The 16,370-nt window shown below is 45.4% G+C and overlaps 1 protein-coding gene across 1 annotated transcript in view; it reads left to right on the top strand.

Annotated features, from left to right (window-relative positions):
• The window catches only part of RAB31 (RAB31, member RAS oncogene family), a 74,142-nt gene extending 58,054 nt beyond the window's left edge, over nucleotides 1-16,088 (top strand). Inside the window, exons 6-7 of the mRNA XM_082258520.1 lie at nucleotides 3,859-3,968; nucleotides 15,521-16,088. Of these exons, the coding sequence (XP_082114646.1) occupies nucleotides 3,859-3,968; nucleotides 15,521-15,618 (208 nt within the window). The 3' untranslated portion in view covers nucleotides 15,619-16,088. The remainder of the gene's footprint in view (nucleotides 1-3,858; nucleotides 3,969-15,520) is intronic.
• Nucleotides 16,089-16,370: the final 282 nt, after the last annotated feature.

Genomic DNA, 16,370 nt, shown 5'->3' with positions numbered 1-16,370 from the left:
CATTACTTGTGATAGAAATAAAGTTGTGTAGCACCCTACAGGTAGGTGCTAGGTAAATGTATAGTGGGCCTTGTCTGCCTAACAGCAGGGTTGTGATTATCTAGCGGTGTCATGGCTTCCAGATGTGCCTGCTGAGGGGAGAAGTGTCCCCACTAGCTCATGTGAGAGGCTTCTCATAGGGCAGTGTGGGAAGCCCAATCAGGGGACACATCCCAGCTTGTAACTACCCCAGAAGGCAGATTATGCTGCAAAGTATTCTGGGAGTGGGTATAAGTATGGAGGGAAGTGCGTGGCATGGTGTCTTTGGGGGGAGCAGAGTCCCAGGAGGGAGAGTGTGGCTGTCTCTCCTCCTGTCTGAGGAAGGTGGATGTCACGGGGTGTCACCTTAGTGTCCACAGAGAGAGCTGAGTTGAGCTGTGGGGATCCGGTGTGCCGAGAGCCTGCGGAGAGCGAGAAGGGTTCAATCCCAGGAAAGCCTACACAGATCGTGAGTACTGCGGATTGCCCGTGGGGGTCTGCCTGAAGTTAGAGGCGACCACTCCGAAAGAGGTTCTGGGATCCAGTGTCAGCTAGCTGTAAAAGGGGGTACATATTCAGTGGACCCTGAAGAGTTCAAGGAAAAAGGGGGCACCTGTAGTTGGGCCCTGAAGTATACAGAGTGTGTCAGTTAAAGCTACAGCCATACAGGATTCTTCATCATACTACCTCAAGCCAGTCAGGGCAGGGGAAAGTATTCAGTGACTGTTACATATAGATCCCCCCTTACAGCAGGCCAGGGTGAGGTGAGGACCCCCATATAGATCCCCCCCTTACAGCAGGCCAGGGTGAGGTGAGGTCCCCCATATAGATCTCCCCTTACAGTCAGCAGGCCAGGCATTGGGCAAGGGCAGGATCCCTATAAGATCGATCCCCTTTCCTTTACAGACTTCTCACTACTCAGCCAGTCACTAGTACAGTCAGACAGTACTACAGTAGTAGTCTCTTACCTACCTTTTTTCACCTGTCCCGACTCCCCAGGCGAGGTTTTTCCTGCAGCACCACAGACAGACACCAGCTCTCTGGCCTCTCCCCCGCCGCCTTCTTTGCTGAGCCTGAATAATTGATGGCGATTGGCGATGCTGCTGATGCTGAGTCCTGACTGGACTCCTGTCGTCCAACTCCTCCTCCGCGCCGGCTTCTTCGATTGCTCACTGCCTGGTTCTCTCCTGCGCTGCGCTGGGCGGCCGCTGCACAGGCTAGTCTCTGCCCCAGACAGTCCCTCTCAATCTCCGCACCGCACATCTCCCCCACCTGTCTACAGTGGACGGCGCCGACAGGATTGGGTTCGGGAGCTGAGCGGCCAGGGGCAGAGAGCAACAGACACAGCGGCGGTGGCCATGGCAGAAGCACTGCACGAGGGTGATTAAGGTGTAATGTTTTCAGCGGGGTGGCAACAGGGGTGGCAAGGACTTCGTCTGGGGTGGCAATTGGCCACCCCAGCTAGCCCTCTGGCTCTGCTACTGACAACAGTGCCAAAGGTTCTACAGTTCTTAGTCCTGGATTTTCTGGACTACCAGTCGAGGATTCAGCACTTTTATATTTCTACAGAGTGTTTTCAGAGTTAGTGAGAGTTGGCTGGCGCCGGCTGGTGTCAAGGAAGCGCCAACGGGCATTTTTCATAAGCAAGGTCCCAAGTGTAATTAGTGGGAGCCCAAAGGAGTATCCCACTCATTCCCTTCTCCCATCCCCTTTAATTCAATAAAAACCACAAACAAAGATGCCGGAGTTGTGGCTGCCTCAGTTCTCACACCCAGGGTCGCAGCTCGCATGGGCTGGAGAGGTTACCGGTACTGATGGCAGACCCACATCAGGCCATAGGCCTGGAAAACTTGCTACAGTTGATTAAAAAAACGAAGGGTCCATTCAGACTAGCGCGACTAGCGTAGGTCCAGCACGCATATGTAAACTGTAATCGCAGCACACATCTGAGGTATCGCCACAAACATCAGAGCGAGAGCAATAATAATTCAGCAATAATTTTGGCACCAGACCTCCTGTGTAACTTTAAACTTATAGCCTGTAAAGTTTTACCTGTGGATAATTTAATGTACTGTCGTTTATCGCCATTTCATGGGCAAGCACAATGTTAAAGGAACTGCAGTCTGCTCACATAATTTGTAATAAAAACATCTTTGCCATTCTGAAGCTTTCCTCTAACCACTTTGCGTATTATTTTATATGTAATGTGATTCTGTTTTCGCCAATAATGCTGCAGAAATCTCCCTCCACTAAGTTTGGCTGCAGCCATTTTAACTGTGGGCAGCTGAAGCTGCTGACTGTTCACTTCCTGGATTTACACAGACATACAGAGGCACACAGACACACACATACACACATACAGTATATATAAACATACCCATCTATACAGGCGCACACACTCATATATTGAGACACATACACTCACACCACTGCTTGCCGGAACATTTCTCCGCTCTTGATTAATGCTCATTGATCTCTGCGGTCTCCTGTTATCTCCACCCTCATCCAGCCTCCTCTAGCTCTCCTTGGCTTTTTTATGACTGATTCCTCTCTCCCTTGCTGGCAAACTCTAACGGGAGTTAGAGAGAGAGCTGTGCATGATGTCATTAGCCTAGGCTAACGACCAGACAAGAAAGGGGAAGTGGGCTGTATAAGGTTATTACTGGCAGAAAAAAACAAATGTTTTACTATCCAATGTTAACCACTTGCCGACTGCCGCACGACTGTTTACGTCGGCAGTCAGCCCCTCACAGGCAAAGTGACGTAGATCTACGTCGCTAGCCTGTGAGGGTCTAGGAAGCAAGCGCGCGCCCCCGGAGGCTCGCTCCCTCGTGGTCCCGAACCCCCCCGTGCGTGTGACCGGCGGACCCGATGTCCGCCGGTCACTCGGCGATCGTCGCTGCAGAGGGAGAAAGTCAGGCGGCTGATGTAAACAAGCCGCCTGTCATTCTCCCCTGTGTAGAAACAGTGATCATACGGTTCTACTATGTAGGACCGTTGATCACTGTTCCTACAGCTCAAGCCACAGCCAATCACAGTTAGAATCACGCTCCTAGGGACACACACAGCCCCTCCCTCTCAAAAAAAGTTAACCCCTTCACTGCCAGTGTAATTTTACAGTAACAGTGCATATGTATAGCACTGATTACTGTAGAAATGTCACTGGTAATCCCAAAAGTGTCAAAAATGTCAGTCAAGGGTCCGATCTGTCTGCCGCAATTTCACAGTACCGCAAAAAAGATCGCAGATCGCCGCCATTACGCGTTAAAAAAAAAAACAAAAATGACAAAAATCTTTCCCTTTGTTAGTAAACGTGATAACTTTTGCGCAAACCAATCAAAATACGCTTTTTGCGATTTTTTTTACCAAACATATGTAGCGTAAAACAAATTGGCTGAAAATGTTAAAAAAATTTTGATTTTTACATTTTTTTGGGGGGAATTTCATACAAAAAAATGTGAAAAATATTGCTATTTTTGCAAAATTGACGCTCTTTTTTTGTTTATAGCGCATGATCAAAAAATCGCACAGGTGATCAAATACCACCAAAAGAAAGCTCTGTTTGTGGGGAAAAAAGGACGCCAAATTCATTTAGGTACAGCGTCGCACGACCGTGCAATTGTCCGTTAAAGTCACGCAGGGCCGAATCGCAAAATAGGCCCTGGTCAGGAAGGGGGTAAAATCTTCCGGGGCTTAAGTGGTTAAAACAACAAGGGCAAAGGATTTAATAGATGGAACGATGAGAAAATTACTGAAGAGCGGCTTTAAGTTAATATAACCTCTCACAGTCTGTTATGTAAATGTGACCAAATAAGTAACTTGTGTTTGTCTTCATTTCAGGGAAGTATCAATGAAAGATGCCAAGGAATATGCAGACTCAATTGGGGCAATCGTTGTTGAAACCAGTGCAAAGAATGCCATCAATGTTGAGGAACTCTTCCGTGATATAAGTAAATATATGACTTTCTGTTATTTATATTAGCAGTGTGTATTTTCCTTTTGATGTATACTCTGCATCCTATTACCACTGCAAATTCCCCACCCTCAACTCCAAACTTCAGTGAGCAAAATTTCAAAATGATAATTCTAACCTACAAAGCCAAGTGTCCCTATTTTGCATTTCTTCCTTGAAATGTTTTCTTTGAAATCTATAAAAGTGACATATACGAAAAGAGTTGCTTCTGTTACTAGGACTGAGGATGGGCTTGGGCCTCTGCTGCCACCTCCTGCTCTCTGCAAACATTGTGCTGTCTTCCCTTCTTCAGGCATCCTCTGGAATTTGCAGCACTGCTATGGGCTGCTATCGTGTCAAAGCTGACACCTACAGGAAAATGGAAGAAATGGTATTTATATACACTATATTATCAAAAATATTGGGACGCCTGCCTTTACACGCACATGAACTTTAATAGCATCCCAGTCCAAGTCCGAAGGGTTCAATATTGAGTTGGCCCACCCTTTCCAGCTATAACTGCTTCAACTCTTCTAGGAAGGATGTTCACAAGGTTTAGGAGTGTGTCTATGTGAATATTTGACCGTTCTTCCAGAAGCGCATTTGTGAGGTCAGACACTGATGTTGGATGAGTAGGCCCGGCTCGCAGTCTCCGCTCTAATTCATCCCAAAGGTGTTATTAGGTTGAGGTCAGGATGTGCAGGAAAGTCAAGTTCCTGTACCCCAAACTCCCCACCATGTCTTTATGGACCTTGCTTTGTGCATTGGTGCGCAGTCATATTGGAACAGGAAGGGCCATTCCCAAACTGTTCCCCCAAAGTTGGGAGCATGAAGTTGTCCAAAATGTCTCTGGTACACCTTAAGAGTTATCTTCACTGGAACTAAGGGGCCAGGCCCAACCTTTGGAAAACCACCCTGCACCATAATTCCCCCTCCACCAAATGATTTGGAGCAAGGTACATAAAGACATGGATGAGCGAGTTTGGAGTGGAGGAACTTGACTGGCCTGCAGAGTCCGGACCTCAACCCGATAGAACACCTTTGGGATAAATTAGAGTGGAGACTGCAAGCCAGGCCTTCTTGTCCAACATCAGTGTCTGACCTCACAAATGCGCTTTGTCAAACATTCCCATAGACACACTCCTAAATCTTGTGGATAGCCTTCCTAGAAGAGTTGAAATGGGCTTTTTCACTTTGATTTTTTTGGGGTGTCTTTGAATTCAGCCCTCTGTAGGTTGATAATTTTCATTTCCATCAAATGTTGTGGCATCCTTTCATTCCTAACACATTATCCAGTCCACATCAGTATAGATATCGAGCATGATATTTTTCCCCATTGAGATCTGATGTGTTTTCAAAGTGTTCTTTTAATTTTTTTTGAGCAGTGTATATTGAAATATGGGGGATCATTAGCTCTAGTGGTAGATGCATTTTTCAAGTGATTCACGTCAGTCAGTACTTCAGTTTTACGGCATGGCAGCCCATTTTTATTAAATGGCAAAAGGAAAGCTCATAACATATAGAGGATACTTATAAAAAGAAAATTCTAGCCCACCTGGCTCTTAAGCTCTCACAGCACCTCTGCTCTTTGTGCTGGTCAGAGCTCTCACAGCACCTCTGCTCTTTGTGCTGGACTAAAGCCAGAATGAAACTGTGCCGACAGTTTCATTCTGGCTTTAGTCCATAGGCCGTTATCTGTGTCTTGCACACACACGTGCTCTGGCTGCCATCTGCAGCCTCTCACTCCTGGAGACCTCCTGTCTCTCCTGGGTGGAGCCGTCTCCAACTGGGAGCCCTGAGATATTCCTTTACCACCATTATAAGGGCTATGTACACCTGAGCACACACCCTGCTGGTCATCCACAAAACATGGACACAGGGTTGAAGACTCCATCCCACCCAAGGCACTATGGGATCTCCAAACTACAGAGCCCTATCCAGGTATACCAAAACCTGGGGAAAGCTGCAAAAGCAGTTTTCTCTTTTGTTCAGTGACGGACACAGCTCCTGATTCTTCTTAACCATTGGGTTATACTGCCCCCTACAGGAATAGGACACTAGGCAGGAAAAAGCTTGATTATGCCTATGGGCAGTCCCAGGGGTATACACCCACTCTCAGCTATAGGCACTGATTTTCTTCTGCCTAGTCAGGAGTAAGGACCTAGTCCCTTGCTGGGATCTCTGGTCCTGGTGATTTTTTTTTATTTAATTTTTATCCTATCTTATCTATTTTGTTTCTGTGAGACCTGTGCGGTCGGCCGCGGCTGGTCTGCAAGTTAAACGTCTCGTGAGGATGCATAAGACCTGGCCTCGGCCTGAGTCGCAGAGTTTCTCCTGGCCAACAGCACCCACATTACGATGGAGCGGTGGTCTGTCCAGAGCGGTGCCAACCCTTTTCTTTGTATGGTAAGTAGCTGCCCCCACTCTACTCCTTGAGGGTTTTGGGGCAGACGTGGGCCCCTCCCTAGGAAGGTGGGACCCCCGGGTCCCCCTCCTTCCCCCCAGCCCCTCTAAAATTTCGGTGGTCACTGTGGGTCTTTCGCCGCCCCCCCCCCCCCCCGAGTGAGGTTATGAGCTGGCTTTTGCCACATGCTCCTAAGGGGGGCTGGTTTGGAGTTGCTGCTGACCAGGTTTTCCTGGTGTGCAACGGGGGATTGAGCAGGGTTCCCTGTCACCCTGAGGGTTGGTGACTAGGGCAGGGATGTCCTCTGGGCTCCCTGCGGCAGTTGTTGGGCTGGGAGAGCGGATAGTTTAGCATCCGCAGGTACATGCCTCACGCGGCCAGATCTGGCTGAAAATTTAGGCCGCGGCCTGAAGCCACTGCCTCCCGTTTGGGCTTCCGCCCTCCCCTCCACTGCCCACTGGGGCTCGCGTCCAAGTGGTTAGGCGCCCACAAAAATTTGGGCCGTGACTTGCGGCCTACCGGGCCGCGGCCGAGTCGGGCACCTCTGTTGGGGGGACCGCCCCAGTGCGTTTAGATTAAGTCCCCACTATTCCTTTGGGCATCTGCTGGGCTGGGATCCGTGCACTTGCGACTGGGCTTCCACAAAAATTTAGGCCGCGGCCTGCTAGGCCATGTGGTCACCTTGGCGCCTCCCTTGGAAGGGATGGTGTTATGGGGGCGCTTCATTTTTTTAATGACAGCCTTGCCACCATTATTGTGTGAAGCACCTGCCCCTTTTTAACACTGCGGGACCAGAGTACCAGGATCAGGGTACCCTACCTGCGCGTCCGTTTCACAGCAGGCAACCCCCTTTTAAAGGGGGTTATTTCCTATTATGCCCTCTATGGAGGACTCGGAGGGCGACCCCCTTGTTTTTTTCAGGGGCCAGTATGTGGTCCATTCATGGGCCCTTGGTCGGTGTCCCCTTTGCGAGATCGTAGTTGGCGGCCTGATTGTTATGTTTTCTGGGTGAGCTTCATATATATAGCGACGCTACTGGGACTGCATCTATGCACCCTGAGTGCACAGATAGTGAGGATGATTCCTCTGCTCCTCTAGCCGCGCATGAAAAGGCGCTGGTGGATGCACTGTTTGTGTCAGTGCGTGACATTTTAAAAAATTAAGGTTTGTGGCTGATGCCGCGTCGGAGGCGCCGGTCCCTTTTGGCACCAACAGGCCCTCCAAAGCAGCCAGGGTGTTCCATTTTTTGCTTACTTTGACAACATTATCACAAAACAGTGGGGTTGTCCAAAAAGCAGTGGTTCCTAAGTGCTTTTTGCTTGCAATGACCTTATGAGGATTAACTGCATTAAAGGAGGACGGTCCCACATGTAGTGGCCATCGGTTTCCAGGTTAAATAAAGCTACCTTCATTCTGGTTGAGGTGTCCCCGGCCTTTAAAAACCCAGCTGATAGGAGAGCGAAGGCTCTGGCCCGCCATATGCTTGCTGTGGCTGGTTCAGCACTTAGGCTGGTATTTACTATTGCCCTGGTGTCCCAAGCTCTTACCGAGTGGGCTACACTTTTAAGCCAGGACCTGGAGAGGAAACAACTTCCCCCTGTCTTTGGGGAGCTGGCAGATCAGTTGGTCCAGGTGCTACAGTTTATCTGTGATGCCTCTTGGATGCAGCTCCTTTGCTTTCTAGGCTGTCTGTATCAGCAGTGGTCCTTCGGCGTATTATCTGGCTGAAATACCAGTCTGTGGACCAGACTTTCAAGAAGACCTTATCTGATCTCCCCCTTGTAGGGGATTGCCTGTTTGGAGCTTCCTTGGATGACATCGCTAAGGTTCTCACAGGGGGGAAGAATATTCTTCTTCCGCAGACTACCAAGGGCAAGGAGCCCCGTCGTAAACGTGGGCCATTCTTCTCAGCTCAAAAGAGTTTTTTTCGTCCTTCAGGGTCTCAAGACAAGGGATCAAAAGTCAGGGCCTCCACCGGAGGTTCCAAGAGGACCTGGTCTGGCAAGCCACGAGGGGGCTCTTCCAGACCTGCGGACAAGGCTGCATCTGCATAAAGGGGCGCCCTCACCTGTATCTGGGGTGGGGGGATGTCTTTGCTGGTTTCGGAATCAATGGTCTTACCTGGTATAGAACACGTTGGTCCACAAAGGTATTCAGTTAATCTACCAGATTGAGTTCGGTCTTATCCTCGGGAAAGGTTCTTCCCTTCCAACCCTCACTTGTCCCCAGATCACTTATGAATCTCTTAGGGGAAGTGCAAGACTTATTCCTTCAAGGGGTGATGTTCCGGTTCCGATTTCGGAAAGTTTTTTTATTTTCTCAAACCGCTTTATAGTTCCCAGGAAGGAAGGCAAGTTACGTTCAATTCTGGGCCTCAAGGCGCTAAACTGCTGGTGCGAGTACAGAAGGGATTTCTTTTTGGTTCTATCGACATCAAAGAAGGCCTATCTGCACATTTTAATATGTGCCGGTCACTAAGGCTTCCTCAGTTTTGCTGTGGGCGAGGAGCATTATTGGTTTGTGGCGTGGACCTTGGTCTCTCCTCCACTCCTCGGGTCTTCAAAAAAGTGTTGGGCCAGTTGCTGGTATTGTTTGAGTCAGTGGGGGATAGCGTATTGGGGTATCTGGACGATTTTCTTCTGTGAGCGGAGTCTTGGACTGCTCTGATGGAGAACTGGAGATTGCTCTGTGACCTCTGAGTTCGGTTGGATTCTGAACCTTCAGGAGTCTGCTTTGGTTCTGTCCATAAAATTTGGACTATCTGGGTCTGATTCTGGACTCATCTTCAGCCAGAGTGTTTCTTCCTCTGGAAAAACTCCAGAAATTGCAGGAGGCATTTCCGCTTCTGTTGTTCAGCAGACAGTCATCTACACAAGTACTCTGCTAAAGAGATTCTAATGAAATGGGACAAGGATCTACAGTTTCCAGATGTGGCCTCATTTTCTCCCCCCTGTACTGGGCAGTTGTCACCATGGATGCCAGCCTGTCCGGTTGGGGAGGCGTCCTCAGCACAGATGTGCTCAAGGGGTCTGGACTCTGGCAGAGTCCAGACTGCCGATTATTGTTCTGGCACTCTGAGCGCTCAGCCTTTGTTTGGCTCATTGGACAATTCATCTTCAGGGGTGTCCAGTACAAATTAATTTGGACAATGCCACGGCCGTGGTCTATGTCAATCACCAAGGGGGCACAAGTAGTGTCCTGGCGGCTCGGTAAATATCCGGCATTCTAAGGTGGGCTGACTGATTCCAGCCCTCTCAAATTTCTGCCATGACTCCTGTGCAGGATCAAAGCAGAAGGGATTCTGTCAAGTCTGACCTCGCCGGTCTTGGTACGCCGATCGGGTACAGCTGGTCGCCAATGCTCCTTGGAGGCTTCCTCTCAAGGAGGATCTGCTGTCCCAAGGACTGATCTTCTATCCTGCTTTACAGTTGCTGGCTTTGATGGCTTGGCTTTTGAATGCCAGGTGCTGAAGGATGGAGGTTTGTCTGAGTCTGTGATTCCTACGCTGCTGAAAGCTAGGTAATTTACTTCTAGGAAGATTTACCATTGTATGTGGAAGACGTACATTGCGCGATGTGAGTCTCTTGGGGTTCATCCTCGCTCCTTCTCTGTGGATCAGATCTTAACCTTCCTTTAACGGGGGTTTGAACAGAAATTGGTCTTGAGTACCATCAAGGGCCAGCTTTGGCGGGCTTTTTCCAACGACCTTTGGCCTCATACTCCCTGGGTTGTACCTTTCTTCAGGGTGTCCGACATTTAGTTCCTTTAGTGCGGGCAACCCTGGGATCCTAACAGCTTCGCCCCTGTCTGTTATGCCTTCCTAAGGTGGTCTTCGACTGTCATTTGAATAAAGACATTGTGTTGCCTTCTCTGTGTCCCAGGCTAAACAGCCGAAGGAAATTACCTTGCATGTCTTGGGTGTGGTTCGGGCAATTAGGGTGTACCTGGCAGCTACGGAGTCTTTTAGGAAGTCAGACTCTCTATTTGGGCTCACAGAGGGACCTCACAAAGGGTTGTCTGCTTCTTCTGCGACCATTTCCAGATAGATCAGACAGGCGGTGGTACAGGATATTGCATCAGGGGTCAGGTTCCTCCTTTCCCTGTCAAGGAGCACTCTACTAGGGTGTTTAGTGTCTCCTGGGCTTTCCGTCATCAAGTGATGCAGGTTTGCAAAGAGGCCACCTGGTCGTCAGTGCACACTTTTACAATTTTTTTACAAAGTAGATGTGTTGGCATCTGCGGATGCTTCTTTTGGCCACAAGGTTTTGCTGGCTGCTGTTTAGAGGACCTGGTCCTCTTTGAGGGTGTATTGTTTTTTTCAAGTGAGCTCCAGTTGTTTATGGGTGAGCTCCATGTTACCTGGTTGGCTATGGTTAGCGTTGGGAATTTATTTCTGCTTTTTTTCCCACCCCTCATGTTTCACTTTCCTTTGGGAGGTCCCAATGGTTAAGAAAAATCAGGAGCTGTGTCCGTCAATGAAAGAAAGAGAAAATGGGATTTTTTCTTACCGTAAAATCCATTTATCTGATGTTCATTGACGGACACAGCACCCACCCCTCTGTGGAGTTGGCTTTCTTCTGACACTGCTTGTAACAAAACTGAGTGTCTATAGCTGAGAGTGGGTGTATACCCCTGGGACTGCCCATAGGCATAGTCAAACTTTTTTCTGCCTAGTGTCCTACTCCTGTAGGGGACAGTATAACCCAATGGTTAAGAAGAAGAATGAGCTGTTTCTGTCAATGAACATCAGAGAAATGGATTTTACGGTAAGTCAAAAATCCCATTCCTTATCTTACAATGCATTTTGTCCTTTTACTGGTGTACAATCTAAAATAGTTTAATCACAAATTATGTAATTCTGATACCTAAATATTATTGAACGCAACTAATAAGAACATACATGGCCTGGTGTGAATGCAATGGCTTGATGCATTTACACACCATGTGGTGTGTCCAGAGCTCTTTGAGTAATTACAAATTAGCATCACTTCAGGGCTTCTAGTAGAGCCCCTTGGTCAGACAAAAGTGATACATGCATTACTCTTGCCTGATGAAGGAGCTTTCCTAGCAGCTCCAAAATGGTGCTTATTTGTGTTGTAAAAGGACCTTTGGACAAACTACATTGATGGCAGATAAAAAGACACCTGAAGACTCTACATTTGGAACAGTTTTAGTTACATGTCTCTCTCTCTGGAGTTCATGCCTCCGTTAGTACAAGAAAGGACTTTGCTTGCATTGGAAACCCGCAGCTTGGCATTGCATGCTATTATTAAGCTTAAGATCTACAAGAACACCCCAATCCTTCTCCGCTTTGGATTCCCCCAGTTCTACTCCTCCTTGTATGTATGATACGTGCATATTCTTTGCCCCGAAGTGCATAACTTTACATTTATCAACATTAAACCACATTTGCCACATAGTTGCCCAATGAAACGGTGCATTGAGGTTGGCTTGTAAGTTGTAGACATCCTGTAAGTAAGTTATTCCACTGCAAAGCTTGGTGTCATCTGCTAAGACTGAAATGGTACTTTTAATCCCAGACCCTATATAATTTATAAAGATATTAAAAAGTAAGGGTCCCAACACTGAACCTTGGGGTACACCACTGATAACCTTAGACCATTCAGAGTAAGCATCATTAACCATTACTCTCTGAATTCTATATTTTAGACAATTTTCTATCCATTTACAAACTGATCTTTCCAAGCCTGTAGACTTTACCTTACACATTAGCCATGTGTGGGGAGCTGTGTCAAAGGCTTTTGCAAAATCCAAGTATACTACATCCACAGCCCCCCCCCTCTATCCATTGTTTTACTTACCTCCTCATAAAAAGAAAACAGGTTTGTTTGACAACTTCTGTCTTTCATAAATCCATGCTGTCTGTTGCTTAAAATACTTTTTTCCAGCAAGAACTCATCTATGTGATCTTTTATTAAACTCTCCAGTATCTTCCAGACTATAGAAGTTAAACTAACAGGTTTATAGTTACTTGGCAAAGACTTTGATCCCTATTTAAATATAGGCACCACTTTGGACTTACGCCAATCCAGTGGTGCTATTCAAGTCCTTAGCGACTCCCTAAAAATTAGAAACAAAGACTTTGAAATGACAGAGCTCAATTCTTGTAGGATGCGTGGGTTGATGCTATCTGGTCCAGGTGCTTTATCCACCTTTATTCTGTCTAAATATTTCTGGACCATATCACTTTTGAGCCATTGTGGATCATTTGGGGCTGTGTCAATACCATCCCCATTATGGTCATGAGCTCCCCCATACTCCTTTGTATACACAGAGCTGAAGAAAGTATAAATTTGCCTTCTCTTTGTCCCCAGTCACCCACTCCAGATTATTTTGTAAAGGGCCTACATGCTCAGACCTGACCTTTTTACTATTTATATATTTGAATAATTTTTGGGAGTTTGTCCTATTATCTTTTGCAATATGTTGTTCATTTTAAATTTGTGTGTCCTTAATTTCCTTTTTACATATTCGGTTATATTCTTTGTAACAGTTAAACACATTTTTATATTTTTTAAATGCTCTTTTCTTGTTATTTATAGCTTTTTTTTAACTTTGGCCGCGAGCCACATAGGTTTTATTTTTAGCCTTTTAAACGTATTGCCTATGGGAATATACTTTGCAATGTGTTCACATACAGTCTTTTTGAGGAATTCCCACTTCTGTTCTGTTCAATGCCAATATTCCTTCCCAATCTAAGTCTTGAAGAGCAGCCCTCATCCTTGTAAAATTTGCTCTCTTAAATTTTAATGCTTTTATATTTCATGTATGCGTTTGTTGCTAACAGCTAAAAGTAAATTAAATCATATTATGGTAACTGCTACCCAGATGTTCTTTTATATGAACATTAGTAATAAGCTCTGCATGGTTTGAGATTACCAGGTCCAACAGAGCATCATTTTTAGTCGGGGCCTCAATAAACTGTACCATAAAATTGTCTTGCAATAAGTTTATAAAACATTTTTGCCCTAATTGTTGCAGTAGTGCTTCTACTCCGGTCAATGTCGGGATTTTTTAAATCCCTCATTACTATCACTGCTGCAGCCCTTGCAGCCCTTGCTATCTGTGCAATGAGTTGAGTCTCCACCTCCTCATTAATACTGGGAGGTCTATAACAACTCCAATGAACTTCGTATTATGCACACCCATGTACATTTCCACCCATACTGCTTCAGACTCATCACACTCTCCACCAAATAGGTCCTTTTTTACACTCACTTTGAGATCACTTCTCACATACAGACAAACACCACCACGTTTTACCCAGTCTTTCTGAAAGAGAGCATAGCCAGGAATTATAATAGCCCAGTCATGTGAAGAATGAAGCCAAGATTCAGCAATACCAATAAAATCACAGTTCTCCTCGTGCACCAGACCCTCCAACTCTTCTATCTTGCTTGGTAGACTTCTGGTATTGGTGAACAAACACTTTATCTCATTGTCACATTTTGCACACTTATTTTGCAAAATAGTTTTTTTGGTACAAATAGTACAATTTCCAATGGTTGTTTGTAACATGGGAACCTTCCTATTCTCTGCCATAGCTCTCCCCCAATCTTTCCCCATTCCACCTACCAATAGGGTCTGACCCCTGTCTGACCTGACCATTCGGTTGAGGCGATCCTGGTGCCAAATTATTCTATCAGTCCTTCTGATTATAGAATCCCCTATTACCACCAACTGTCTAAGCCTACCTGCACTACCCTCACCACCACTACTAGATGGGCTGATCTCCCAGTTGTTAGGGATAGCGGTGACATCTAGGGCTGCCCCCTCTGAGCTTGCCACCCCCACATCTTCACCCAATGTGCTGGGAGCATGAAAATGTCCCTGTGCATAAAGACAGGTTTGTAAAGGCAGATAAAACAAAGAAAATAGTAAGCACTCAGAGGTAGAAGGCCACTGGCACTCAAGGTGACTAAGCAAACCTTGTAAATGAACACAAACAACGAAAAATGCAGTGCTGGAAATATACATACAATCCAGTGCTATAAAAATAATATAAACAAAACGTCCATGGATAAAGTCCAATAAAAAATATTAAGTTCAATGATCCGCCAAAGCTGTAGAGAATTCTCTACTACGTAAACATGAGAAGGGTGACACTGAACCTCCACCTTCTATGCACTCACCAGAAAAATGCTATATAAATGCATGTATTATCAAATCTTTTGAAGTTTACACAATCATTCCACTACATGAAAATGAGAACAGGTAATTTCAATCCTTCTCCCTTTATACACTCACCAGAAATATAATGTCTAAACGAGTGTAACAACCAATCTTCACCAAAGTGGTCCACCAAAGTGCTCCATGGCACAGGACACCTGCAAAATGGATGAAAGTGTGTATAGAAAGCTTACTAGATGGAGCCAGAAAATGCTAAATATAGTGTTTTTTACGGTATATATAATGGTCCATTTAAAAATTCCAATCAAAAAGCTGCAGCATAAGCATTTAAATAAAACAAACAAAAAGCCTTGACGGACTTGCAAAGATAGCTGCTGTCCTGGAAACGGCAGCGTGATGTCAGCATGTAGGCCTCTCCCAATGCGTTTCATGTACACACACATCCTCAGGGGATTGGCAAGCCTGGTAAGGAAAAACTTGAATGACCTGCACAAACCCCTAGCCTCAACCCTACTGAGTATCTTTGGGATAAATTGGATTGCCTATTGTGAGCCAGGTCTTTTCGTTCAACATCAATACCTAAATGCAAGTTCTTACAGACACACTAAAATCTTTCCAGGACAATGGAGGCTGTTACAGTCACAAAAAGGGGGTTAGGGGAATTTCAATACTATTGCCCATGGTTTTGGAGCATTAAGGCCAACAAGCTCACATAGATCTAATAGCTGGATGTCAAGAAACGTATTGGCCATATAATGTACGCTTCTGTTATGAGAACATGTAGTAATAATTATGCATGTGATAATATAAGCTATAGAAATTATTATACAGGTAACCTTCTGCCATATGTTAAAGGATATTTGTTAAAATAAGCTTATCTTAAATGTTAGCTTTTCTGATGATCAATTTACACATAATATTATTTTGTGAATAAATTAGATCTAAAGAAAGTGCCAATTCAAATTATTGACAAAATGGCTGTGTATTTATTGCAGGTCGGAGAATCCCTCCACTGGATCCACATCAGAATGGTTCTAATGGAGCAATGAAACTCGGAAGACAGACCACGCAGACCACAAACAGATGCTGTTGATCTCATTAGCCATCATTTAAATGTCTCTTTTCACACAATGAGATGGTTTGCTAACAATAAGCAGTATCTTAAAACGAACCAAGAGAGGATGTAAAACAGAACAAAAACGCGCTGAATTTTGGAACCTTGAGCATGCAGTTAATTTTTTTCTCATTGTTTACAGTTGCTTTCTACTCAATGTTTAATCATTTGAAAGCAATTACTGTACTGCAATTTTTATATTTTTATCAGAGGCCTTGAAATTGTGACTTTTTTTTTTTTTACAGTGAAATGCATACATTTTTATAAAGGCCTAGTAACCTAGTTACAGTATATTTTGCACAGTACACTAAAACTCAAATATATTTCTTTAGTCATTTTCATGAGTTGACCGGGAAACTAATGGGGATATAAATAAGGCTCACTAACCAAAATACCAATTGGAGCAGTTCAGGTACAAGAACCTTAAAAAATTAATCACAGATCTTTTTAGCCTAGTACTCATTTACAGAAAAAAAAAGTCAGTGTTTACATGTGCATGTGTTACAGTGCCCAAATACTGTATCAATGTTTGTAAAAGAGGACCTGAACTTATGAAGCTGTGCCTAAAAAAAGGCAAGCAGTGGACGAAGGACTAGTCAACTTATCTGTAGGCTCCCTGCGGTTGGTCCCTCTACTATTTCCGACTTGACATTGCTGTTCTACACTATCTTTCTGTGTGTATATGGCCATCTTTATTGAAGAATACGGCTTTGTTTCCTTGGAGCTGCACC

The sequence above is a fragment of the Pelophylax lessonae genome (genome assembly GCF_965119305.1).
Source record: "Pelophylax lessonae genome assembly, chromosome: 5".
In the NCBI taxonomy this organism is placed as follows: Eukaryota; Metazoa; Chordata; class Amphibia; order Anura; family Ranidae; genus Pelophylax; species Pelophylax lessonae.
The sequence above is the reverse complement of the archived record's forward strand: the minus strand, read 5'-3'. Positions and strand labels throughout refer to the sequence as shown.